At 53.8% G+C, this 24,683-nt stretch overlaps 7 protein-coding genes across 7 annotated transcripts; 5 read left to right on the plus strand and 2 right to left on the minus strand.

Moving 5' to 3' along the window:
• Positions 1-310: 310 nt before the first annotated feature.
• LMH87_005464 (uncharacterized protein) lies at positions 311-1,480 on the minus strand (the record flags this gene model as incomplete). The annotated part of the gene is made up of 2 exons (XM_056203188.1): positions 311-941; positions 1,008-1,480. The coding sequence occupies 2 exons, from the start codon at positions 1,478-1,480 to the stop codon at positions 311-313; spliced, it is 1,104 nt and encodes a 367-aa protein (XP_056058671.1).
• Positions 1,481-3,642: 2,162 nt separating this feature from the next.
• On the minus strand, positions 3,643-6,211 carry LMH87_005465 (uncharacterized protein; the record flags this gene model as incomplete). Its single annotated transcript, XM_056203189.1, has 3 exons — positions 3,643-3,959; positions 4,018-5,527; positions 5,582-6,211. The coding sequence occupies 3 exons, from the start codon at positions 6,209-6,211 to the stop codon at positions 3,643-3,645; spliced, it is 2,457 nt and encodes an 818-aa protein (XP_056058672.1).
• A 2,711-nt stretch (positions 6,212-8,922) lies between these two features.
• On the plus strand, positions 8,923-11,382 carry LMH87_005466 (uncharacterized protein; the record flags this gene model as incomplete). Its single annotated transcript, XM_056203190.1, has 5 exons — positions 8,923-9,010; positions 9,699-9,715; positions 9,841-10,806; positions 10,867-11,016; positions 11,071-11,382. The coding sequence occupies 5 exons, from the start codon at positions 8,923-8,925 to the stop codon at positions 11,380-11,382; spliced, it is 1,533 nt and encodes a 510-aa protein (XP_056058673.1).
• Positions 11,383-12,390: 1,008 nt separating this feature from the next.
• LMH87_005467 (uncharacterized protein) lies at positions 12,391-13,192 on the plus strand (the record flags this gene model as incomplete). The annotated part of the gene is made up of 4 exons (XM_056203191.1): positions 12,391-12,393; positions 12,612-12,810; positions 13,004-13,099; positions 13,158-13,192. 4 exons carry the CDS (start codon positions 12,391-12,393, stop codon positions 13,190-13,192), a joined length of 333 nt encoding a protein of 110 aa, XP_056058674.1.
• Positions 13,193-14,804: 1,612 nt separating this feature from the next.
• On the plus strand, positions 14,805-18,920 carry LMH87_005468 (uncharacterized protein; the record flags this gene model as incomplete). The annotated part of the gene is made up of 4 exons (XM_056203192.1): positions 14,805-15,060; positions 15,128-16,802; positions 16,853-18,702; positions 18,904-18,920. 4 exons carry the CDS (start codon positions 14,805-14,807, stop codon positions 18,918-18,920), a joined length of 3,798 nt encoding a protein of 1,265 aa, XP_056058675.1.
• Positions 18,921-21,451: 2,531 nt separating this feature from the next.
• LMH87_005469 (uncharacterized protein) lies at positions 21,452-21,766 on the plus strand (the record flags this gene model as incomplete). The annotated part of the gene is made up of 1 exon (XM_056203193.1): positions 21,452-21,766. One exon carries the CDS (start codon positions 21,452-21,454, stop codon positions 21,764-21,766), a length of 315 nt encoding a protein of 104 aa, XP_056058676.1.
• A 2,004-nt stretch (positions 21,767-23,770) lies between these two features.
• Positions 23,771-24,307, plus strand: LMH87_005470 (uncharacterized protein; the record flags this gene model as incomplete). The annotated part of the gene is made up of 1 exon (XM_056203194.1): positions 23,771-24,307. The coding sequence occupies one exon, from the start codon at positions 23,771-23,773 to the stop codon at positions 24,305-24,307; it is 537 nt and encodes a 178-aa protein (XP_056058677.1).
• Between the last annotated feature and the right edge of the window lie 376 nt (positions 24,308-24,683).

Below are 24,683 nucleotides of genomic sequence, written 5' to 3' on the forward strand. Positions count from 1 at the left end.
CTGAATAGAGTAGATATTTTATTGTTAACAGCAACTGCCATTGAAATTCTCATGGAAACAATTACATTACACGTTGTAGTTTTGGGCAGTGATCTCCGAGGTGTTTAGGAGTAGATGAGTGAAAGGTATGTCGATACGTCGGTGTATTCTCCAATAAATAAAGTTTCGTAAATTTTCCATCATCTAATTAACAACATTTTCATTCTTCATTCTTTTTTTCCACAAGTATGTAACGGAGGGTTTTAAAAAAGCACGCCGCGCTATGGTGCAAATAAATCGACGAAGCCATTCTCGACGAGCGACATGTTTCTCAGCTCATGGACGTGCTGCTGTACCGACACATGCAGCTCCCGCCCGCCGCCTGTATGTCCGCGATGCTCTTCCCCTGCTGGTCAACGCACACAGGGTCCCCAATCGTCGAGTTCTTGTACTGCGCCACCTCAAAGTCGCCCGGCCACGGCGCATACTGCGACGGGTGGCTCGGCGCCTCGAACGGCTGCCCGCCGCGGCGGCGCGTCCACAGCGTGGCCTGGAATACGGTCCCCGTGTACGTGCAGCGGGCGACGCGGCTCCCCGGCGCGCCGGCGTCGGTGGGCACCACCGTCTTGTTGGTGGAAAAGGCAAACGTGAGGCGCTCCGTGGGCTGGTCGGCGTCGAGCATCGTGGCCGCCAGGTTGGCAAAGTCGGGCGCAAAGGGGTTCTCGGCGCCCGAGACGTAGTAGCTGCGCGGGCCGGTGGCCTGCAGCGTCCAGTAAAAGGTGGCGCGCCCGCCGATGCTGCTGCCGCCGCTGGCGGACTCGGGGTAGCACCGCCAGGAGGTCGCGCGCGAGGTGCAGCCGGTGCTGTTCTCGCGGAGATATGTGTCGAAGCTGTACGAGCCGGCGGGGAAGACGGCGTTGGCCGAGCCGCCCGAGGACGACTTGCTGCCGGATTTGCCGCTGCTGTGAAAAGAGACCCGTGTAAGTGAGATGCTCAGCAAGCCCTGATTTTGCGTTATGGCAACCTACCTTTTGCTCAGTCCAACTGCAAGTCCAATGGTGAGAGCAGCAACAATGGCAGTGAAGACACCCACGAGAATCATGAACCGGCATCGTCTCTTTCTGTGGTCGATCCACTCCTTTTCGTCCTCTGGCTCCTCCGCCTCGGCCATATTTTGCGGCGTCACCGACCCGCGTGGGCTGTGAAACTCATTCGTCTCCGCGTCCGACGCAGTCATCTTGAACGGGGAAATCGGCGGGGACATTGGCGATGTCGGCGTCGGGGGCACAGACGGATGCGGACTTCCATCCGGCGACACGTACGGCGTCGGTCCGCTGCCGCTCGGGGGGAAGCCGCCGGGGGGCAGGCTGCGGCGAGGGTTCTTTTGCGGCACACGCAGCGGGACCTTGGGCAAGGCGCGATTGATCTCGCCCGTCTCTGTGAGGCGCGGCAGATGGGCGATGCTTGCTATGGACGCCCGCGAGCTCGCCGAGCTGTCCATGGTCGAACGTCTGTGGTGGTGTGACATGTTGGACGCCGGCTTCACTGCTATCCAGCAGCAGTCCTCAATGCTGCCCACCGCAAAAGCTTTTTTCTTCTCGTCCTTTGTTAGAAGCCTTTACTTTCAACACAAGATGGAAAAGGGATTGTAGCGAGGAAAGCAAGAGGCGAAAACAGTGAGATGGCGATATGTTATAGAGAAGAGGCAAACGGTGGTGTAATGAGGAATCTTCTCCCGAGGCTCGAATTTGCCCGAGACAGCAAGAAGAAAAACGAGAAAGGTGCCGTGGCCAGGGTATATTCTTCGGGGTTATTAGGGAGACCAGGCAACTGCGAATGATTATAAGACGAGGAAGAGAAACAGGTCCAGCCACATGGGAGGCAAGGTCTATTAACAATGAAATTGTCCAATGTCTTTCCAACAAGCCCGCAGTGGGAAGCCGCCGCCCCCGCGGCCCGTTATGAACAGGCAAAAGAAAACCAGACATGTGGAAATTTGAAGCGCAGGCAGCGTTGGACCGAAGCCAAGACTACAGCAACCCGGCCTGAAGCTAAAAAAGAGACAATCATCCTCTGAGACATTGGGTAAATTGCGTGTGGTGGCCGCGGGAGAGCGGAAGGGGTGGTGGATGTCATGGAGCGGTGTCACCTGGACAGAACGGTCGCATAAGAGGACATGAAAATATTGTCTAGTCTTTTTTTGGTCATATTGCTGGAATCTATTCCGCAGCATCGTCCGATTTGGGCTTTACATGCAGAGGTGATGCCATGCGCGCGGCCCAAGAGACAAGCATGCTCGCCAGCTCACGGGCATTTCCCCGCTCCGTGTAAGTCGTTGCTTTTTTCCCTCTCGAGTACCGCCCGACGTGGCACAGCATGGCGGAGGAGGCGCCGCCACACGAAAAAAGAACCAGGGAAAATCCCAATTACCAGTCAAACAGTGAGAAATCTCGATCGATCTATATTGCTCCCCCGGATTCGCAGCCAGGGCATGTGTGCATAGCCTGGAAATAGCAGCTCTGGGAGCTGCCCTCGATATCACTGGCGCACCAGCTGCATCCCTCCCAATCTCGGACCCCTTTATCATCTGGCGGGCCGACTCTTCTCTCAAGTTCGTCCAGGGTGAAAGCTCACTAGATCCAAGGGCGTTTCTTTGGTTCCCGTCCAGCCAGTCTTGTATTCGCAGCTTCTGAGACTGTGTTTCTGGGCCTTGCTTATTAGTGAACCCATCGTCCTGCCCTTTCGAGTGGGAACTTGACACCACCCTGGTCCCATTACTTTCTTTTTTTATGCCTTCTTCCTTTTCTACTCTACTCGCACGCCATTTTTGGCATTTGCTTCGGGGTCCACGTTTCTTTTGACGGACTAGACTGGCGTGACTGGTCGCCTACTGGTGGCCACCCAAACCAAAAAAAAACCTGTAAATTACCTGCTCCGTTTTCTTGCATTCTCTAATATGACGGCGCATAACATTGGAACTGAGTGGTCGGGTAAAAATAGATTGGTAATTTTTGCAAAAAACACTACCCCACTGGCCACCGTGCAGCATTATCACTAGAGCCGTCCGCTCTGGGTATAGACACGCAGCCCGGGGAAACGAGCATAATTGGCCCCTTCTTGATTCCTCATAAGCATGGCCAAGTACCAGAAGCGGCATTGACCTTTCGTCCATCTTGAGAGATCTGTGCCTTGCATATGATTCGGGCCTATCTACGGATACAATGGCCAAGTTTCTCATCGTCTGCCCATGTAGTCTGATTCTTTTCTCCAGCCGTGAGCTATCTATGCAGTTGTGGCTGAAGGTGAGTATTAAGCGTGATAGAGAAAAAAGAAACACCAAGGCGATCTGTCTCTGGTCAGCTTGGCCTCCGCCTCGCATGCCAGCACTGGGGTCCGAGGAAAGAAGAAAGCTCATGACGAATGCGCAACATGCTTCTCTCTTGCATGGCCACCTCACCAGGCATCCAAGACATACATGCATCTACACACATTGAGAAAAGAAGCCTTCCTTCTTCGTCCCGTTTCGGTAATCATGCTCATGTATTCGTTGGTATTTGTTTTCTCTTCTTCGGCTACAAAAGGCGCCCGCCATACATACAGATACAAGATTTCTGCCTCTATAAACAAAGATGCAAGTTCTACATCCGCTCCTCTGCCCGTTGTCTAGGCGGGTGTAGCTTCCACCGCTTCTTCACCGGTAGCCTCAGACATTTCGACGTACTCGGGTGCATCCAGCGACTCACCCTGATCCGTCCACACCGCCGCCAGCTCCTTGTCGATGTCTTCTCGCCTTTGCTTCCACTCGTCAACCTGTGCCAGCCTCTCGCGAATCTCCTGCAGCTCCTTCTCCACCTGGAGCTTCTCGCGCTCGGTGCCGATGCGGTCAAACTCCCATTCGTCGCCAGTCTCCCCCTGTCCAAGGACCAAGTTGTAAGTGTGGTACTTTTTGAGAGACGCGCGGGTCGAAATTGTGATGAGAGCTAGAGGAGAATCAGATTAGCATTTGCAGTTATTGGGACAGAAAACAAGTCAACTTACTGATGCCCTTCTCCTTGCACATTTCGTAGAGAAGTCCTTCGACATCGCTAGACACGGCACTGGTACCCTCGTCGATGATGGCGTACTTGGGTTCGTGGTACAGCAAGCGAGCAAAGCCCATGCGTTGCTTCTCACCGCCACTCAGCACATCCTTCCATTCCTTGCGTGTGTCCCAGCCACCCTCGCGATCGGGCAGGTATCCAAGCTTAGCCTCGTCCAGGACGCGTTTCAAGTCGTCCTCAGATTTGCGCTTCAGGCGCATGTCCATGTGGCCGTCGGGGTAGATGACCTGATCGCGGAGCGTGCCAGGGCTGAGATACGGGCGCTGAGGCAGGAACATGACGCCATCTTCACCGATACTCTTGGGGCGGCTGACCAAACCGCGGTATACGGGCCAAAGGCCAGCGAGAACTCTCGCAATGGCGGTCTTGCCGACGCCATTCGGTCCAGATATAAGCAAGTGCTCGCCGCTGCGGACAATCATGGAAAGCGAGTCCACCAGCTCATCGCCGCCCTGAGGCCAAAGGCTAGGGGCAACAATCGGGACTTGCTCAAAGCGGACACCGTCGAAGCCCTTTTGAATAGTTCCTTGGACGTCAGAGAGCGAATATAGCTCGTTTTGGGCATTTCGCAGGTAGTAGGCATCCGCGTGGACTCTGTGCAGAGTGGAAATGAGGGTGTATACACGGCTAGTGTAGCCAGCAAGCTCAGCTAGGTCCTTGATGGAGTACATCATACGACCACCGGCGTCAGCTAGCGAAAGCATGAGGCGCTTGTTGGTGATGAAATCCTTCATGCGGTTGTGTTGACGGCCGCCTTTTTGGGCGTTATCAGCCATCTCCGACAGCCCTCCGACGCCGCCCCAGGCCGGTAAAAAGACAGGCAGCGAAGCCAAAAGGTAGCCGTAAGCACTCCAGCTGTACTTGAGGATAAAGTCTTCAAGAATGTTGTAACGGATCTTGAGCATATATATGCCCTCCATCCAGCTCTTGAGCGACTTGTACTCCTTGTTTAAAAAGGCCTTTTCCGTTTCAGCCCCGCCGTAGAACGCAACTTCTTCGGCGTTGGCAATTAGACGAGCGTGGAGACTGCGGAAGTCGCCCTCTTTGCGGCCCTCTACAGCTTTGAGTTTTCCGAATGGAGGAGACAATCTGCGGAGGATGCTGGCGGTGAGGAAATAGTTGCTCATCAGCCCAGTCAGGGCCAAAGGTCCCAGAGATCGGTATAATTGGAAGTTAAAGACGCAGAGGTCAATAAACGGCTTTCCGAGAGAGGAGTAAAGATTTGCCGCGGCCGCGCAAAAGAGGGTGAGATCTTGTGTGATGAACTGATCGGCTCCTTGGCCAATCCCGCCGTCGAGATTGGACAGCTTGTAGTAGTTCATATTCTCGTTGAGGTACAGGTCGTGGATATATCTCGTTAGTCTCGTGCGGAAGGCAATAGACACCTTGGATTCGAGAAACTTGATGGCAGCATTCGTATAAGATGCAAACCCTCCAAGACCGAGCCACTGTGATAGACATGGTTAGAACAAATGCGCGTACGAAAGTACTTGTCGACTAACCTTTCCAATACCCCAGGCGAAAGCCTTGCCGTTTCCGGCAACCAGGTCGCGCACGATTTCACCATCTAAACGCGCAACGACGAGTGAAAGATAGGTTCTTAGAATAAGGAAGAGGCCATGGCTGAGTAGCAGACCGGCTTCTTTGCTAGTCCAGCGAGGGATCATGATACTCATGAGGCTGAGGAACTGGTGGAGGAACGCCAGGTTCAGACCAGGCTTGGTCTGTGCTGAAGGCACTGTTGCGTCGCCCAGGCCAGAGACACGAGGCGGGTTGAGAAAGAGCCGTCGATGAGCTTCGAAAGTAAGAGGCTTGGTGGTATTGATGGTGACTTTGGAGGTGCCTTGCTTGTACGGGACGTAGATTGTGCGCGACCCATCCTTGTTATGCAGCCACGAGTTGGTGCGGACCAGCTTGCGACCCTGCTCATTTTCCTGCGAGCTCCTCTTCCACCAGCGGCGAGTGCCTTCGGCTCCGACAATGATGGAGGCAATGAGGGCGAGGGTTGCGAGGATGCGCGTTGCGCGGGAGCTATTGCTGAATCGCGACTTGGCAGCACCAGTCCACTTTTCGAAGAAGGCCGCGATAGCCTGCTCGGCAGCAGTGCCACGCAGCGTCGACTGCGCAGCCATGATAGCGACACTGGTAAGAGATGTGCGAGGCACCAGGGCCGGGCTCTGGTGAGGTTGGCGGAACCCTCTTAGCAGATGACGGAAACGATCGAGGACATGGGCCCGCTCCGAACTATGGCAATTGGCGATTTAGGTGGGCGGAAGTGTAAGCACGATGAGTCGATGCAGGAAACCGGGCGCAAGGAGATAAATCGTCTGAAGCAGCAACAGAGGGTTGGATGGCAAGAGGAAATGGGCAAAAGCCAATTGGTCGGAGGATGATGTTCAACTTGGCGACCAGACATGTGAACGGCCTAGTGCAGCCTATCCGAGGCACGTCAAACGGGTCCCCGCTGACTGCAGCCAGAAACTGGTGGAGCTCGCAGCGGCCGTCCCAGTCCGGGGCAGTCACATGATTCTGGAGAAGGTCTGGAGAAGGCTTGGAGAAGCTGCAAGCTTACTGTTCCAGCCTCGACGGACGGGAGCGTTGCAGCGTCGTCAAGATTCGCTACCAAGCTTGCTTGTATAAGAGGCGATGGCTAGTGATGAAATAATCTCATCCTTATCGAAGTTGACCTGACCCGTCTCTTCCCACTATCCCCACCTCAACCTCTTTGCCGCGTGACTCTCGACGTGCAAACAGCGGGCGCATCGTACAGAGTTAACATGTGCTGATAATCGTCGAGCGAAGCAGCCTTGCCCCGTATCTGACACCAGTGGACAGAGTACAGATCGCAACGTCCAGCATTGCGAAGCTGGCTGCGACGAATTAGGAGTCGTACTGGCTGCCAGAGGACGCCCGGTTCATCGGCCCGCCGCCACACCTTCCCCTCCCCTCAATAGTACCGTTTCTTTGCAGGTGCCATGGCCATCGCAATTGGGCATCGTATTTACTCCTACCGTGTTGGCAGCTAAAGAGCCATTCAGCAGCGACTGGAGCCAAGGTCTCAGGAACGCAAAGCGCCTTTACGCCACTCCGTTTTGTCTCGTATGGCAAGCGCTGGTACGGGAATATCATCAGTCAATGTGAAGCTTGGCCAATGAGTTGCGCCAGTACACGATGACCGTTCGCGTACAGATCTCACCACTGACAAGTTACAGCACGGCTGCTCTTGTCGAAGTCGGTCTTGACATGCTGTTGATCGGTCGCGCTCCGCTGAAAGTACGGACCACACCCACAGTACCCAGTAGTGTACTACTGGCTACCTTGCCGTTGGATCTCTACATCTCTTCTGTAATAAGAGTTCGGCGCGACGTGTGATATAGCACTTTCCCGGACGATTTCTCCTCAACTCGCCCAACGGAGCCTGATCCGGAGACCCTGTCAAAGGCTCTGCGGGGTCACCCTTTTCCACAACACGATGAGTCCATGTCTCTGACTGGTCACAGCTGGGCATTAGCAGCCATTGTTAAAGTGGCATCACGAACGCCGGGCGGCAACAGAGCCAATCAAACCAGTGTTGGAGGCGGGGGGGCCAATGTCGCTGTGTGCCGAGACCCAGATGATGGCATGCCTGACACCTGAAATGGCTGCACCACGGCAAATTACTGGATGCTCCAACGTCCAGGTACAGTTTTGCAGCGGACAGAGTAGCGAAGACAGACCGTCGATCAATCGCAGCGCATGAGTCTAAAAGTGGCATGTAACAAACTTTGCTTCTTGTCCAGTGTGTTCATATTGGTCCGACCTTCAGCCAATGAAGTCGATCCCCCCACCAGATTCAAGCTGCCAGTGAGCGTTGAAGGTGTGCTTGGACGAAAGTTAGCGCCCAGCATCTTGCAGCTTTCATGGGCGGGCGGCTTGACGTGTGGTGTGGACGCCACAGGACTCAATTTACCAAGCAGCCAGCCACCCAGCCCACGTTGTGTGCGGCTTTGGAGTGACTTCAAGGAAAGAAAGAGTTTAAAAGCAGCATTTGGACAAAGGAGCTAGTGGCAACTAAAGACGGTGCTTGTACAAAGTATTACTGCGAACCGCAAGCACACACTTGAGAGTTCACGCAGCTACTAGTAATTGTTAGCACACGGACTAACGAAAGGCACTGGGACGGGCGGAGCCGCCTGTCGAAGAAAGGTTGCACATTGCGTCGCATTGCGGCATCTCACGCGTGAACGTCACCGGGACCAAAGTACAGGCAATGTGCCAGACAGGTAGGGCCGAGAGGTGATGACGGGTGTGGATGTGGATTGGTGTCTTGTCGGAAGCTCATCACGGCGTAATATAGAATGCAGTGTGCAGAGGCATGGTTGTTCGCAGGTGGCATTGGGTGTCATTGATGAGGTCGACAGAGGAGGACAGGAGGTACTTCGGGGTACAAGTGCTGCTACCACTTCCACTACGTAAAAGCTCACAGTGCGCTGTAAAGTGCCTAGCCACCGTTACAGGGGGGCTAGTCGGTCACCCAGGCAGGCTGCGAGCACAGCTTCCGCGCTCGCTCCTTTTGCTTGACAGTCAGTCTGAGTCTCGCACGATAACAGCGGTTCCAATAATGGCGCTCTGTTGCTGGGAAATTAACAAGACGGTCCTCCACTCTTGTTTCCCGCCAGCCCAGCCCAGCGCACGGCGTAATTTACACCTGGCAACTGGCTGTGGTACCCCAGGCGCCGCTCAGGGGAGACGCCTGTAGAAACGTAGCAGCAGCCCTGTAGCGCCTCCAAGTCCAAGTGGCCCTGGCTCACGGGAAGCCGGGGGCTGGCCTATCAGTATCGAGTCCTGGTGCTGGTCTAATCTCATGAGGAACCCCACTCACACCGACCGGCCCTCCTCCACGGCCCTCTCTTGTCTTCTGGCGGACCAGTGGGCAACAGGAGTACCTGAAGGTACCTCGAGAAGAGCACGACCCGGGGCCCCCAGCAGGTTCACTTCCAGCCCCCCCAGCACAGCTAGTGCATCCCCTAGCACGTCCTCTCTTCCCGCAGGAAATCCGGCTACTGCCCACTGCCCACTGCCCGCGCGCTGCACACTGTACGCTGCCTTTGTCGGGCCCCATCGTACTGGTCCTCCCAGCCCCAGCCCAGCTCCTCCTGTGCCTGCCTCTTTGCCTGCTGCTCTCAACCACCTCCATCCCGCTCCACGGCCCTTCATTTTCCTGGCGCCACGAGCCTCCCCCATCCATCCTCCGATACGCCGCATCCCGTCCCCCTCCGTATCCATCTCGCGACTCACCGTCGTCGTCGTCGTCCATCGTCAGAAGCAGACGCCGCGCATCTGTCTCGTCGCTGCATCTAGGGCCTGCTTCCACCTTCGCCAACCTTGACCGCACATGCTGCCATTGGCCCCAGCCTAGCTAGCGCTCCCATCTCGCACCAGGCCTCACGTCTTCGACGCCTCGATTTCATTACCACGACCTCGACGCGATCTGCCGACAGCTATCGTTTGAGTTGTGCACCGTCACCGCCTCTCTTGTGCGAATATCCGTCCAGACCTCGTGTCTCGACCATTCCCATCGCATTTGGTAGGGCTGGCTCTGTCACCCGCCTTGGGCTCGGACTGCGTGCGCTTGTCCAGCCCAATTGCTAGTTGACGTGAGTTTTCATCTCCTCCTCGACATCTTTGCGCTTGTCGTAGCAAGTTGTCGATCCAGCGCAGACTGCTGGACATTCACATGTTTTGCTATAGTGCATGTCGCTAACTTGCCCGCTATCAATAGCTCGCTGCAACACTGTGCCCTAACCAGCGCCACCAACATTTACACCACCGATGCGAAGCGTCATACAGCCATAAAGAAGGCAAAAATATGACGACGGAAAACTGCGACACGATAGCCTCTGAGGAGGCTGGCGCCGCCCGCCAAAGCCAGGGCATGCTCAAAGTCCCTTCAAGATCCTCATCGCAACAGAAGATCCAGTCTGCCCCATCTGCCACTGTCCGCAGTAGCAGCAGCGGTCGCTCCAAAGACTCCAAGAACAGCTACGCCGAGGCTCAGGGCAATGGTTCGCTAAGTGCTCCGCGCCAGGCCGGAGAAAATGAGGTTGCCAGCACGCCTGGCAACACGCAACCAAGCTCGCCGTCCGCCAGCGAGCAGAAGCAAAGAAGGAAGAAGGGAGGTCTGCTATCTCTGCTCGGCTGTTGCGGCGTTCCGGATGATGAGGACAAGAGCAACGCTCACAAGCTAAATAAACTTCCTCAACGGCCGACCACGGCTAAATCACGATCCCAAACCTCGCAGGATCAGTATGCTCGCAACTCAAATGAGAAGCCGAACAACACGGCTGCCGCTGCTGATAACCAAGGGGCGGCTAGCGGCTCCCAGGATGTCATCATGGAAGAAACAAATGCGTACCAGAAGAATCCACCGGCCGTTGCAGTTGAGCCTCCTAGCGCACCACAATCAGCGGGTGGAGGCAACTCTTCCAATGGTGACGACTCCGATATGCCCGATGTACCTGAGGAACCTCAAGTTGCGCCCGCTGTTGAGACTTCTGAGGAGCAGGATGAGCGAACTGTACCACCTCCTCCCCCAGGGCCCAGCGTCGCAACCGCTGTCCCCTTACCCCCAGTTACTGCTGTAGAGGAGCAACGCAAGGGGCTACTGCCCGCCATTGCTCCGGAGCATAAGGGCCGAAAGTGCTTGGTTCTGGATCTTGATGAAACCCTTGTACACAGCTCATTCAAGGTACGTACAGTCGCACAAAGACCGGCTTCGCTTGATTTCATGCTAATATTTAGTCCCTAGATTCTCCACCAAGCGGATTTCACAATACCTGTCGAAATTGAAGGCAACTATCATAATGTATATGTCATTAAGCGACCCGGAGTCGACGAATTCATGAAGCGAGTGGGCGAGTTGTACGAAGTCGTTGTCTTCACTGCATCCGTCTCCAAGGTACGTCCACCGATTACTCATATGCATTGCCCGTCATTAACTAATCCCGCACAGTACGGCGATCCTCTATTAGACCAGCTTGACATCCACAATGTCGTCCACCACCGGCTGTTCCGCGAAAGCTGCTACAACCACCAAGGCAACTACGTCAAGGATCTGTCCCAGGTCGGACGTGATCTGAAAGATACCATCATCATCGACAATTCGCCGACCTCGTACATATTCCACCCTCAACACGCCGTTCCTATCAGCAGCTGGTTCTCTGACGCTCACGACAACGAACTGTTAGACCTGATTCCTGTCCTCGAGGATCTGGCTGGCTCCAAGGTTTCGGATGTCAGTCTCGTCCTCGATGTCACTCTTTGAAAAGAACAAATGTCCAATGAGCGGGAACAAAGAAGAAGAAGCAACTTGTACTTTTTTTGCATTTTTTTCTCATTCTTCCTTTGTCCTTCAAAATCACTTTTTGAAATCTTTTTTATTACATCTCTGCAGAGCTTCCGATGGGAAATTACAGTATTCCATTCATAGCGCAAGGCGTTTTTGGTCGAAGGGGTCTTTTCTATATATTCTCCTTGTCTCTAATTTTTCTGCTGGTGTAAAGAGCTTCGTCACTTGTCTGATACATGCGCGCATATCAGAAAGAGAGGAGGGTCAAGGGGAAGAGGAGGGGCAAAAGACAGCAAGTGATTTTTCTATATATTTTTTTCTTTGTGTTTTCTTGTCATGCTTTGTTCTGTTGGACGCTACGGTTGAAATGCAGAAAGACCAGCGGAAGTGGGAAAGGGAAGAAAAAAAATATACCTCGTATTATACATAGTTGCCTCAAATTGTAAAACTCTTCCAATAAAAAAGCGATTATATGAGAGCTTGTCGAAAACGGAGGATGGTTGCTTAGTGAAGTTGTTCTTGATAACGATGCAAATCCCAATCCTGTGCAGAGAAGTAAACAGTGTCGATGGGCTTCTTAGTGAAAGAGAAAGAAAAAACAATCTGTCTTTATTTCCTCCTTCATAGAATTGATCTCGCTTTTAACATGGCATCTGTAATTGGAGACAATTTTCCTTGATCCTCCTAATCTGGTAGCTTCCCCAGACTGGCCGGAACATTGTTCTGCCGCTGCTCCGGTCCAGACCCTTTTTCTGGTGCATGTGGCCTTTACTCACAGGCGGCTTGCGGGCCTCTGGGCAGCCACTGGGCCAGGTACGCTACTCGACCCCCGTCGTCGCAGCAGACACCACCACACAACCTCCTGTTCCATCATCAGTCTTTGCCCATCTCTCTCTTGATATCCAAATCGGTCAATCCTGCAGCGATTCGTCGACTTGGTTTCTCATCTCGCTCTCTATCCGGTCTTTTCTCCTACAGCACATAATGGTACGTCCCTTGGAAGCAAGGCCCGATTGGGAGGGATGCGGACGACTGGACACCCTGTCGCCTTTCCCCGTCGCGTGAGGGGAGGCGCAACGACGCAGAACCGGCAGTGGTAGCCATCTCCGCTCAGCGATTGCGCGACACTGGAGAATGCGATGCCCGTTCTAGAGATGGTACAACGAGCGATTCCCTTGTGACTAACATATGTTCTCCTTCGTTAGTCTTCTCCTCGTGCTTCCTCGCCCGAAGGCGCTGCCACTGGCGCCAGCCTCAACCGTCCCTCGTCGCCCACGCCCCCTGGCGGTCCCCGAACGGCCATTCGTCGCCGCGCCGCTGCCGACCAGAAGGAGAAGATTGCCAATGCCCGTCCCAGCAGCACGCGCTCGGCCGGCGCTGGCGGCTCCAGCAGCACCATGCTGAGTACGTTGTCTCGACGCTATTGCCCCCGTGATTGCTTCCTACATTTCTTCGATGAAAGCTCTTGGGGAGCTTCAATTGGCATTGCTCTGCCTATCGACACAGCCCATGAGCTTCCGCGGGGGAGGAGGATGCTTTCCGTCGCATTGGACTTTTTTTTTTCTCGGTGATGGACGAATGCTAACACTAGTCACAGGACTCTACACTGATGAGTCTCCCGGTCTCAAGGTCGACCCCGTCGTTGTTCTCGTTCTCTCTCTTGTCTTCATCTTCAGCGTTGTTGCTCTTCACAGTACGTCTTGTTGCGAGCATGTATCGATGTTTGGGCAGAAGCTAACATGGAGATGTAGTTATTGCCAAGATTACCCGAAAATTCTCGAGCTAAATGCAGAGCCGAGATGCACCGTAAACAATAGAGGACGAAGCGTGGACACAAAATATGGGATACGCGAGATGGACGTGCACGTCCTCTTGTCGGCATGAGGAGTAACCTTGCGGGAACTGTCTGATTTGGTCGTTGGATGACTGGGGAAAAACTCCTTTAGGCGAACTGGTACAATGTGTCCTAGCTTTTGTCACAAATGCAAAGAGCCTCGGACATTAGGGATTGGTTTCTCCTGACTTGGGCTCGGCAGCTTGTAATATACAAAACAAAAACCACAAATCTAAATGCTGCGATAAGAGATGCCTGGTTATTGGGCCAATGTTGTGCTGAGCTGATGTGGATGTTTGCAGTGGGACAGTATTCGTGTTATGCACTGTTGGAGTTTATATATTGAGGCAGCATCATGTCCTACAAGGCTGTATATTCTCCTCCGCTAAGTGATGCTGTATTTAGAATCATTGAGTGAGTAGTACTGGGGCGGCATACGTACGCAATGCTGCACAGCCCAGTTTCTAGGTCCCAATATGGAAAACGAGGCCATCGAAGATGGAGTTGGGCCGGTATTGGTGCCTCGGCATCTAAGGCGGCTGTATGCTGTTTTTATTTTCCTTGTCCAGCGGGCATTGTTATTCTCGTTTGTTTTCCTCTTTCGTCCAGGATCCCAGCAGCAATTACCAAATCACTGTCGAGCAGCGGTTGAGATGCCGTCATATCTCGGCCCTACCCTGTAGCAGCGGCGGGAAGCTAGCTGGATTCGGCGCTTGAGGCTGAAGCGATAGGATGAAACGCGGGTTGTGAGCGGGACTTGTCTGTCATGCAGCTCGACTCGCGAGATGTCTTCCGAAATGGGGTGGTCGGTGTGCTAGGGGATGAGGAAATACGCGTGTGCAGCCTTGATGATTTGACAATGGCCTGCACCTCCCCCACCTGATGCCTGCGATTTTTGACGTTGCTGGCCCACAAACTGCACTAAAATATAATAAGAAATGGCAATTACGGGGAGATACTCACAAGTATTCGGCCATACTTGACGCGTAGTACATTAATCAATAGGCCGTCCGTCGCAGGGCTGATGATGATGCAGGCAGCGGGAGGAGAGTGGGCCGTGAGAGCTCCCTGCCAACTGCCTAGCTTGACCTGGCTGGTGGTTCGCTCTGCCGCCGACACATGCTTCGTCCCACCAGCCTTGATTTCGCATTGACAGCATCTTGTTCCGTCTCCTCACCACCAGACATCCTCTCCTTCATTGCAGAGCTCTAGCCCTTCTGCCTAGTCCCGTCCTGCCATTAGACTGACGCCGCGACGGCTACTGCCCGCACCGAATCAAGGCAAAACGAGAGCGCCGCCAAAACGTCATCAGCAGCTCATCAACGTCAGCTTTGGCATCTGCCATGCTGCACAACCAAGCTTGACTGCACCCCCAACCACGCCGCCACCCCCCTCCAACATTTCGATCTACCGTTTTTCATTCTAGGCGGCCTCTTGAGATTTGGACCTTTTTTTTTTTTCGCCCCTCGCCTAAAGACATAACGGCCTCTTCCCCCGCCCGCAGTCTGGCAGTCCATTCTTCTTTATCTCTCAGAACGGCTTTGCCTTTGATGCCCCGCCAATCATGACGGTCCTCGACGACAAGCAAATACTGGCCCGCCGCCAGGCCCAGGCTCGGGCCGATGCGCAGACGCGACAGCAGAGAGAGGCGTCCTCTGGCGCTGCTGGGCCGGGCAGCACATCGGAAGAGTCTCTCATCACGGATGGCTTCATCATTCCTGACCTCGAGGTACCTGACGAAGCCCCGCCAGCCTATGGCGACCAGCCCGACAAGGTTACGTTTTCACAACCCGGCTTTCAAGCAGATGCCGCCGTCACAGGTACAGTCGCAATCTCATACCAAAATATATCTACAAGAGAAATCAGGTTACTAATAAAGAGTATTAGGCGATGGCCGTGTCAGCATTAACATCAGCACCAAGAGTCGCCGGCTCGCGGAGCTTCTCGCCCCCGTCGTCGACAGACAAGTCGCCGTTGCCGAGTCCCAGGAGCCTCTCCCCCCAGCTTACATCCCGCCCAGCCTCGGCGGTCAGCCCGGCCAGACGCCGCCGCCGGCGCTCAACATTGTCATCCAGATTGTCGGCTCCCGCGGCGACGTCCAGCCCTTTGTCGCCCTCGGCAAGACGCTGCGCGACACCTACGGCCACCGCATCCGCATCGCTACCCACGCCACGTTTCAAGCGTTTGTCGAGGAGAATGGCCTCGAGTTCTTCAACATTGGCGGCGACCCCGCCGAGCTCATGGCCTTCATGGTCAAGAACCCGGGGCTCATGCCGGGCTTTGACGCCCTCAAGAGCGGCGAGGTGAGCAAGCGGCGACGGGGCATCGAGCAGATTCTCATGGGCTGTTGGCGGTCGTGCATCGAGTCAGGAGATGGTACAGGGCCTCCGCCGAAGCCCCATGCGCGGTATGCGCCGCTGAGTGGTTCTTCGCAGGATGTGGCTGGCAACCCGGCCGAACGGCCCTTTGTGGCCGATGCCATCATTGCGAATCCGCCCAGCTTTGCACATATCCATATTGCAGAAAAGTTGGGTATTCCTCTACACATGATGTTCACTATGCCGTGGACCCCGACGCGAGCTTTTCAACACCCCCTCGCCAACATTCAATCTAGCAACCTCGACGATACCCTTACCAATAACTTGACTTATACCCTCGTCGAAATCATGACCTGGCAAGGTCTCGGCGATGTCATTAACCGCTTTCGTGAAAAGGCCCTCGAGCTACCCGAGTTATCACCGCTGTGGGCTCCTGGCCTGTTGACGCGACTCAGGATATCATACACATACTGCTGGTCGCCTGCCCTCATCCCGAAGCCCAACGACTGGGGCAACAATATCGACGTGTCTGGCTTTTACTTCCTGGATCTTGCTTCTTCCTACACGCCCGAGCCGGAGCTCAACGCCTTCCTTAACGCTGGCCCACCGCCCGTCTACATTGGCTTCGGCTCCATTGTCGTTGACGACCCGAACGCTATGACGCGTATGATTTTCGACGCCATTCATCTTGCTGGTGTTCGTGCCCTCGTGTCCAAAGGCTGGGGCGGTCTGGGGGCCGACGACGTCGGCCTACCGGAGGGTGTCTTCATGCTCGGTAACGTGCCCCATGACTGGCTGTTCCAGCGAGTCTCTGCTGTCGTGCACCACGGCGGTGCGGGAACCACAGCTGCCGGTATCAAAGCCGGCAAGCCGACCTTTGTTGTGCCATTCTTCGGCGATCAGCCATTCTGGGGCTCCATGATTGCAAGAGCGAATGCGGGCCCAGAACCCGTTCCGTACAAGGAACTGACAGCTGAGAAGCTGGCCGAGGCCCTCAAGAAGTGCATCGAGCCAGAAACACTGGAGCAAGCCAAGATTCTAGGCCAGAAAATCAGAGAAGAAAAAGGTACCGATGAGGGCGGATACAGTTTCCACAAACACCTCGATATAGACAAGTTGCGCTGCTCTGTCGCGCCTAGCCGTGCAGCTGCATGGCGTGTGCGTAGGACCAAGGTTCGACTAAGCCCACTCGCAGCCACTGTACTGGTTGAGAACAACGTTATCAAATACACGGATCTGAAGCTGTAAGTACTACAAGGCGCTACTTTCTGATCTTCGTACTGACTATCTACAGGTATCGCGCATGCGAGTTCAACACCGAGGACCAGCCCACAGATCCAATCTCTGCCGGCGCGGCGGCCATCGTGCTGTCTCTTGGAACAATCGGTTTGGCTATCGCTGATATGCCGAGAGACCTGTGGAAAACGCACAAGAAATACAAGAAGGACAGCGACAGTATCTCCAGACCAACAGAGTCAACTAGCCAGCTCTCTCAAAGTGACCTGCACCCGTTGGTTTCGCGAGATACGAATACTTCTCAGTCTTCCCTGCATTCGGCACACACCCCAGACACGCCACCAAGCACTGGTGTCCGGACACCAACAGGGCAGAGAGATTCGCACGAGGCGATGTCGTCCCCCAGACAAAGAAGTCTTCGCGAAGAGAACATGTCACCAGGTGCGGGATTTAGTATGGAGAGTGCCGTGGGCACGGCTAGAGGTGTCAACAGGATCATCGAGGCGGGTGTCAAGTCGCCCATGAACTTCTGCCTCGGCCTGGCCAAGGGATTCCGCAACATGCCGCGCCTGTACAACGACGACCTGGTGCGCCCCGTCGAGAAGGTCACCGACTTGTCTTCCGGCATCAAGGTCGCCGGAAAGGAGCTTGGCTATGGCTTCTTTGACGGCATCTCGGGCTTGGTCATGCAGCCCTTGCACGGCGCGGAAAAGGACGGCGCCGTCGGCCTCGTCAAGGGCTTTGGCAAAGGCATCGGCGGCCTGATCCTGAAGCCCGCGGCCGGCATCTTTGGTCTTCCCGGCTACGCCATGCAGGGCGTTCACGCCGAGTTTGGCAAGCACATGAGCCGCAGCATCCACAACTACATCATTTCATCCCGCGTCAAGCAGGGTGAGCTCGCTATGACGCAATCCTCCGAGGGCGAGCGCGAGGATATTTTGCGTCGCTGGAACACGGTAAAGTTTGATCTCTCAAGCTTTTACGACCTCAAGCGTAAAAAGGGCGGCACTGAAGGGCCGTTCCCGCCGCCACCGCCCCTTCCTACTGACGACAACAGCGACACCGTCTCGATCATGGACAAGGGCTTCTCCAAGCCCCGTACGGGCTGGCTCCAGACGCGCCATCTATCATCGGCGCAGCGAAAACGCATGCAGGACGAAAAAGAAACCTGGAAGCGGGGCTACGTGGAGGCCCTGGTGCCTGTCACGCCGCCTGCTACTGCGGCGGCTGCCAAGGCAACCAACAAGTCCCAAGAGGAGGATGAGGTGGAGCGAGCCATTCAGGCGTCCGTAAGGGAAACATCACACGGCAACCCAGAGGAGGACGCCGAGATTGAAACTGCTATTCGTGAGAGTCTTCGTGTCATGCGCCAGAGTGGCGCTCTCCCTGCGACGGGCTGGATCGACGAAAAGAACACTCGCAATGCTGACCCGTCCATCTTTGAGGATGATGAGTTCAAAATTACAGACGAAGAATACCAGGACTTGATTCAGTCTGCCATGCGGCAGAGCTTGGCAGAGGAGTATGGCTACCCTGCCGAGGAGCTCGGCGTTCCCGGACCGTCCTCGTCCTCATCCTTCACCGGCGCCTCCGCATCACGGCCGGTCATTACCGAAGAACCCGCTCCAATAGATGATCTGTACGGCGCACATGACGACGCACCGAGCTATCAGCGAGATACGCCCGCACAAGAGTCGTCTGCGTCACAGCAAGAACCGGTGGAACTCCCCGCACGAGACCCAACAGACGAGGAAGAATACCAGCTGCAGCGCGCTATTGCTGCGTCGAAGCAGGAGATGCAGCGCAAGGAATCGGAGCGCAACGAGGAGGATATTGTGCTGGAATACATCAAGAAGCAGAGCCTGGCGGAAGAAGAGTTTAGAAAACGCAGCAAAGGCAAGGAAGTCAGTACGAATGAGGATGAGGATGACGAAGAGCTGAAGCGAGCCATGGAGGAGAGTTTGAAGATGAGCCACGGTGGTGGTGGTGGTGGTGGTGAGGCCAGTGGCAGTGGCAGCGGCAGTGGCAGCGGCAGCGCGAGTCGACAGGGCGGACCTTCTGCTGAAGCGTGAGGGGATACGAGAGAGAATATTTGGTTTGAAAACTTAGATACCATTGCATTGTAGCGAATAGCACATCATCAGTTTGCAACCAAGGCGCCTGTGTACGCTGTAGATGTATTCGGAAGTATCGATACACGGCACTAAACCGAAAGGAAGCGAATTTTTGTTCACAAAATCCTCGGGTCAGCTGGCATTGCAAGCAGCGACAATCACAGTAAGGGCCACGACAAACATGAAACTGTGACACGACCTCTCACGGACAAATGCCGTGATTTGTGACACTCCTCCTCGACGGAGAGCAGTATATAAAGGCCTGCGATGCCCCAGCTCTGCAAATCACTTTTGAAAACTTACCTCACGCCATCACCAACTAGTAAGCCGACAAGATCGGGGCTACGTTACCACGACGACGTTCGAGCCAACAAATAACGAAGACCTCTCCCCTCATGCAGAATGTGCCGCCAAGTCTGGACCGTTGTGCACTGGAAGTGCCAGTGCGTCAAGACGTCCTTTTCCCACCTGAGCGACGCGGCGGGCTGCGGCGGCTGCGGGCGGCCCCGGTTCCCGTCACGCATCGCGTCGACGCAGACCGAGTCGGAGCCCTGCCGGCAGTGCATCAGGGACAGGAAATGGATAAAGTACAACGGTACCTGGATGGGGAGAAGGGATCCCAGGATTCGAGTCTAAAGGGCCACACACACACACATAGGTGAGCATTTGCAGAGCTTCTTCTCTTCTCCTTTTGCATCTTGAAGCCGTTTGAAGGGTTAAGGGAACTGTGTTGCACAGTGTAATGCTATTGTATCAATAAAATGAGTTGAAAGTCACCTAAGTTTGCTTGAAGAGACCCCTGCCTTCCCCTGGGAAATAAAGAATTGTTGCTGGCGTAGCACTGTGGACAGCGGGAAAAAAGAAATTGTAGTGTAATGAGTATGGTGTAACTGTGTAGCACACCTTATCATGAACAATACTGTGAGTCAAAGATGCATGCCTACTTTCTACTGTCAACTTCTCAAAGACAATTGTTACTTTTCATATAAGTGATTGCTGTTTGAGTTGCCAAACCCGCCTTGCATTCTGCCACAAAGGTTCAGCCGCGATATTGATCCGTGAACAAAAGAAAGAAACAAGAAGATTCAACAAGCAACGGCAGAAGACGCGACAAGCGCTCTACCATGTGTCGCCCGGACTTCATCCTCGTTTACTGGATTTGCGGCCACATCAGAAAGGCGGAATACCAGCTGACGCCGCAGCTTGGGTGCCATGGATGCCAGATCGCTCTGGGCGGGCCGCCCACGGGCCACCAGTTCTTTGCCGGGAGCAGGACGGAGCCGGAGCTGTGCGAGGAGTGCGTCGATTACGAGATATGGATATCGTTTCGAGGTGAATGGGTGCTGAAAGAAAAAGTCATCGAACAAGGTCGGACTTTGCTATCCATATGGTGCTGTCGATTCATCAGGCCATGAGTTTCCTTTGCCCGGGAGGCAGGGCAGAGCCGGGACCGTGCGACGAGTTGCATTGAGGATGAAGTATGGATAAGCGATGCGCGGCGTTTGGGTATTGAGATACATGGTTGTTGAATAAGGATGGAGTTTGTTAAACGCATGATACTTGTCGACTGAGAAGCACTTGCACGTGCTTCTCACATGGACAAAGAAAAGCAACAAGTACCGCGATACGGGAGCATCTCCTTGGTGCAGATAGTGGGTGGGAGACTTTGGGAAGATGTCCACCATAGGCGATGCACGTATTCATGACGAAGGAAAAAAAGTATAAATACTTGGTGCCTCTCCGGCAATATCATTTTCGTTGGCAACTTCCATCGACAGAGTCTAGGACTAAAGTTGCCAACTGCTTATACAGCTCACCCTATAGTCCAGACAACCTCAACACTGCTTGATGGCAGTTCAACAACAACAATAAAAAAAGAAAAGAAAAATAAGAACAAGAATAAGAAGATGTGTGAAACAGAACACATACAGTTAATTGGGCTCTGTACGCATCACTGCGGAACCACCAACAAGGTGACGCGAGGGCCTAATTGCGAATCAGAGTGTAGTCGCCTAGAAAAGATATTGACGGGGTCGCCGGATAAAAATTCCATTCCAAAGAAAAGGAAATAGAGGAACCATGTTTACAGTGCACTGAGGCAGGCTTGTGGTTATAAAGGCGACTGGCTGACGGAGGCGCAGGCTGCCGTGGCAGACGCGAAGTGCTGCTGCGAGAGTGCTTACTGTCCGGAACAACTACTATGTGTATTTGTGTGTGCCTGTGTGTGTTTTATGCGAGAGTTGGAGGCAAGCTAAACGGTATCGGTCTATTTTCATCTTCTATTTAGGGACTTTTCGGGAAGTACTAAATATATAGCACTGCGAGCAGAGACAATCACAGCACCGCTCAGGGATAAAGTGAAGCGCATCACGTATAAAATGACTGTGATTTAGAAAGCTGCAATGGAGACAAAATTGACTACTGAAGCCCCGTATAGGCCGCCACCGGCAGCATCTTCATTATTAAGAAATACACAAGTTTCCCGAAGCCATCTTCGCTGGGCGGCTAGGCAATCGCCCAGAGCAAGCGACTCTTCCTAGATCATGCGCCCAGTACTGACAACAAAATTTACAAAAGTCAAGAACTGCCGCATCATGTGTCGACCACAGTGCATCATTGTCTACTTCAAGTGCAGCCATATCCAGGGACCTGCCTGGGAGCTTACGCCAGACAATGGCTGCGGGGGATGCCAGAAGCTCATAGGCGAGATTCCTGCCGGCATGCCGAGAGCGACCGGAAACTGCACGTTGCCGATCCCTTGCTTTCCGTGCATCGTCAGCGGAGAGTGGCGCATCTTCCAAGAGACCTGGATGTCGACCGAAGATGCCATCGCGGCGGGCTGGGAGGCCCCGTCGTAGCAGATGCAACAACAAGACTGGGAGTTTTACCGATTATTCTGGGTTCTCTGATGGCAGAAGTAGCACAGATTCATTTTGATGTGTGGTTTGTCGTATTCTGTGCAGATAAGTAGCCAATACACCAGATTAGGAACGACGATGACTACTGATGAAACTGTGCATCCTGGATCGGTGAGTGTCCAATCTTGCTCAGTGGATACGTGCTGTGAATTAAAAAAATTGAGCGAGGACTCGCGGGCTCGGTGCGACTTTGTGGACATCATATGATTTTTGGTTTCCAAAAAGAGCGCGTGGCTTTGTTGTTGTGCATCCGCGCTGGTGCCGCTTCCACATGTAATACGTCAAGGGCCTGGTCACATAGTATAGAGCAGTGATTCACCGTAAAGATTCGGGCAATGATGCGAGCCCGGATAGTACAAGTCAGTACAATCACAGGGGACTACAACAGACGGTGTTACTACGACGTGACAATCCCTTGGAGGTGGCCGTGACGAGCGAACCTTCGCGGGCAAGCAGTATTCACTATAAAAGCCCAGCCAGCCAAGGTTGGTAAAAACGCCGGACAACGTTCAAGAATTCTTTGCATCCGCGGCTTTCTTTATTGAACCTCCCCGAGAAATTTCACGTTTTGTGAGTTACCCTCCAGACACACGTGCTCACGAGCATGAGGAAAATAACAGAGCTAATCGTTAGAACCCTCCCCGTGATGGCAGACCGCTACAATGTGCCAGGAAAAGCTCGTCAACGTCTGGTTCAAGTGCAGTCATCTCAAAGTCAACTCGCTTGAGTTGGTCGCCTGTGGTGATTGTGGTGATTGTGGAAAAATCACAGCGGAAGCAGCCGAGACTTCGACGACCTTTCTTGACGTGCCTTGCGAGGACTGCATCGCGAGGCAAACATGGGTTAATCACATCCACAAATGGATGCCGTATAATGTTGCCCGGCGGTTGGGATGGATGAAGGAGATACGTTAGCACAAAGCCCAAATTTGCTATCCAGTCGCAGGTCTTACTGCTGCGATTTTGAAGCTACCACCTCGTGAAGACTTGTGCACAAACGATCGTTGTATAACGGCCAGGATAGAGCAGAGGTTTCCTACGAATCACCATTGAACACTGGCCAGGAGGACGACAGACATGGAGAAAGGGAAAATCGGTGCCTATTGTTTGCCGTGAATAACGAGACTAGAGAAGATAGAAAAATCGCAACGCAAAGATAAAAAGTAGTATAAAAAGAGGTAACTGATCATTTAAAGAGTTGCTCACTAATTCTGGTTCATAAGTTCATCGCTGCCAAGTCTCCTTCTTTTGAACGGCGCCCATCTTCGTCAACAACATGAGCGGCAACAAAAGATGGAGCTGGCAAAGAGAAGCAGAATGGAGAGACAACCATAGCAGTGAATGAATCAGAATCAACTGACAAGCAAACAATCTTGGTGACTGTTGATGCACACGGGCTCAAGGCGGGGAAGGAGAGCGTCTTCAAAGACGCCGCAAATTGCAACAGGGCGTGCAAAGCATTGTGGCTAACATAGTGGACCGACCATCCTTTCGTTGTGAGAGAATTGCGATGGTGCAAGTAGCTGATGATGAAGCCACAAGGAAGTCAGAGAAGGAGAATGCGCAATGCTGTATTTATTGATGTATAGCAGTCAACAGACGCGCAAACATTCAAGAACAAAGGCTTGCGTCTCGACTACAGACGCGTCCCCCCCCCCCCCCCCCCCCCCCCCGCCCTTTATAATACGTGGTCATGAACAAGTGCGAAGGAAAAGAGGACAGACAGTAGACTGATACAAAGGAATCTGGCGGCTTGAAATTGCGAATAGACACAGAGAATGTATATAAAGAGCCGCGGCTGGTCACGGTCTGGATATTCCAAAGACACATATTCCTCTCTATCCTAAGCCACCTAACCACACTGCCACCAAAATCTCATACCAGCAAGTCATCAATAACCCATCAACAGTCAAGAACGAAGAAGCAAGAGAATAAACATTACAGAATGTGCCGCTGTGACCTATACATCGAAGCGTACTGCTGCACCCACCTAATCAGCTGGTATCAAGTGGTGGTCCCCATCAACGGCTGCGAAGGCCGCTGCAAGAAGCCCTATTCCTGGGCGTACCGCAACAAGAAAACCAGAGAGTTCCCGTGCGAACCGTGCGTCCAGGCAGGGGACTGGGTGCTGTATGCCGGCGCCTGGTGCTCGCGCGACGAGGCCCAACGCTGGAGCCTGCAACAGCCCCCGGCGCAAGTCGCACCCCAGCTGATGGACGTTTCCTACTTGACCGGAAATATCAACCAGCGCGGGAATCAGCGAGGCGCGGCCAAACGCCGGCGCTCGCAACGGACTCCGCCGCTCGTCGAACCCCAGATGATAGACGCTTCCTACTCGACCGGAAACATCAACCAGCGCGGGGATCAGCGAGGCGCGGCCAAACGACGGCGCTCGCAACGGACTTACCTGCCCGTCGACCCCCAGATGGTGGACTATTCCTACACGGCCGGGAGCCTCAGCCAGCAGGGCGGGCGGAATTGATTCCATGCGCTGATGTATAGATGTACATACTAATGCACCAGGTATTGCATCTCTCGTGATACACTGTGTTGCCTCTGCTGGATCTCTCCTAGCCAGTCAAAAAAAAATCGGTGGCAAACAGTCCCGAAACACACAAGGGAGCACATGTGGTACATGGACGGATACAAACAATTTGGAACGCTATAAATTTGATTTCTTTCATCCACACGTACACAAACAGAAGATAAATCTTACAATATCAAGTACACCTCATTCCCAGTGCTGATCCGTGGAGAATAGCACACACTCAAACGTATGTAATAACTGTCCCGAGGCGAGCTGTCGCCCACTTACACGAAAATGCCTAGGCCGACGACGCACACCCCTCCAGGGCACC

This window comes from Akanthomyces muscarius, chromosome 1 (genome assembly GCF_028009165.1).
Source record: "Akanthomyces muscarius strain Ve6 chromosome 1, whole genome shotgun sequence".
Taxonomy (NCBI): Eukaryota; Fungi; Ascomycota; class Sordariomycetes; order Hypocreales; family Cordycipitaceae; genus Akanthomyces; species Akanthomyces muscarius.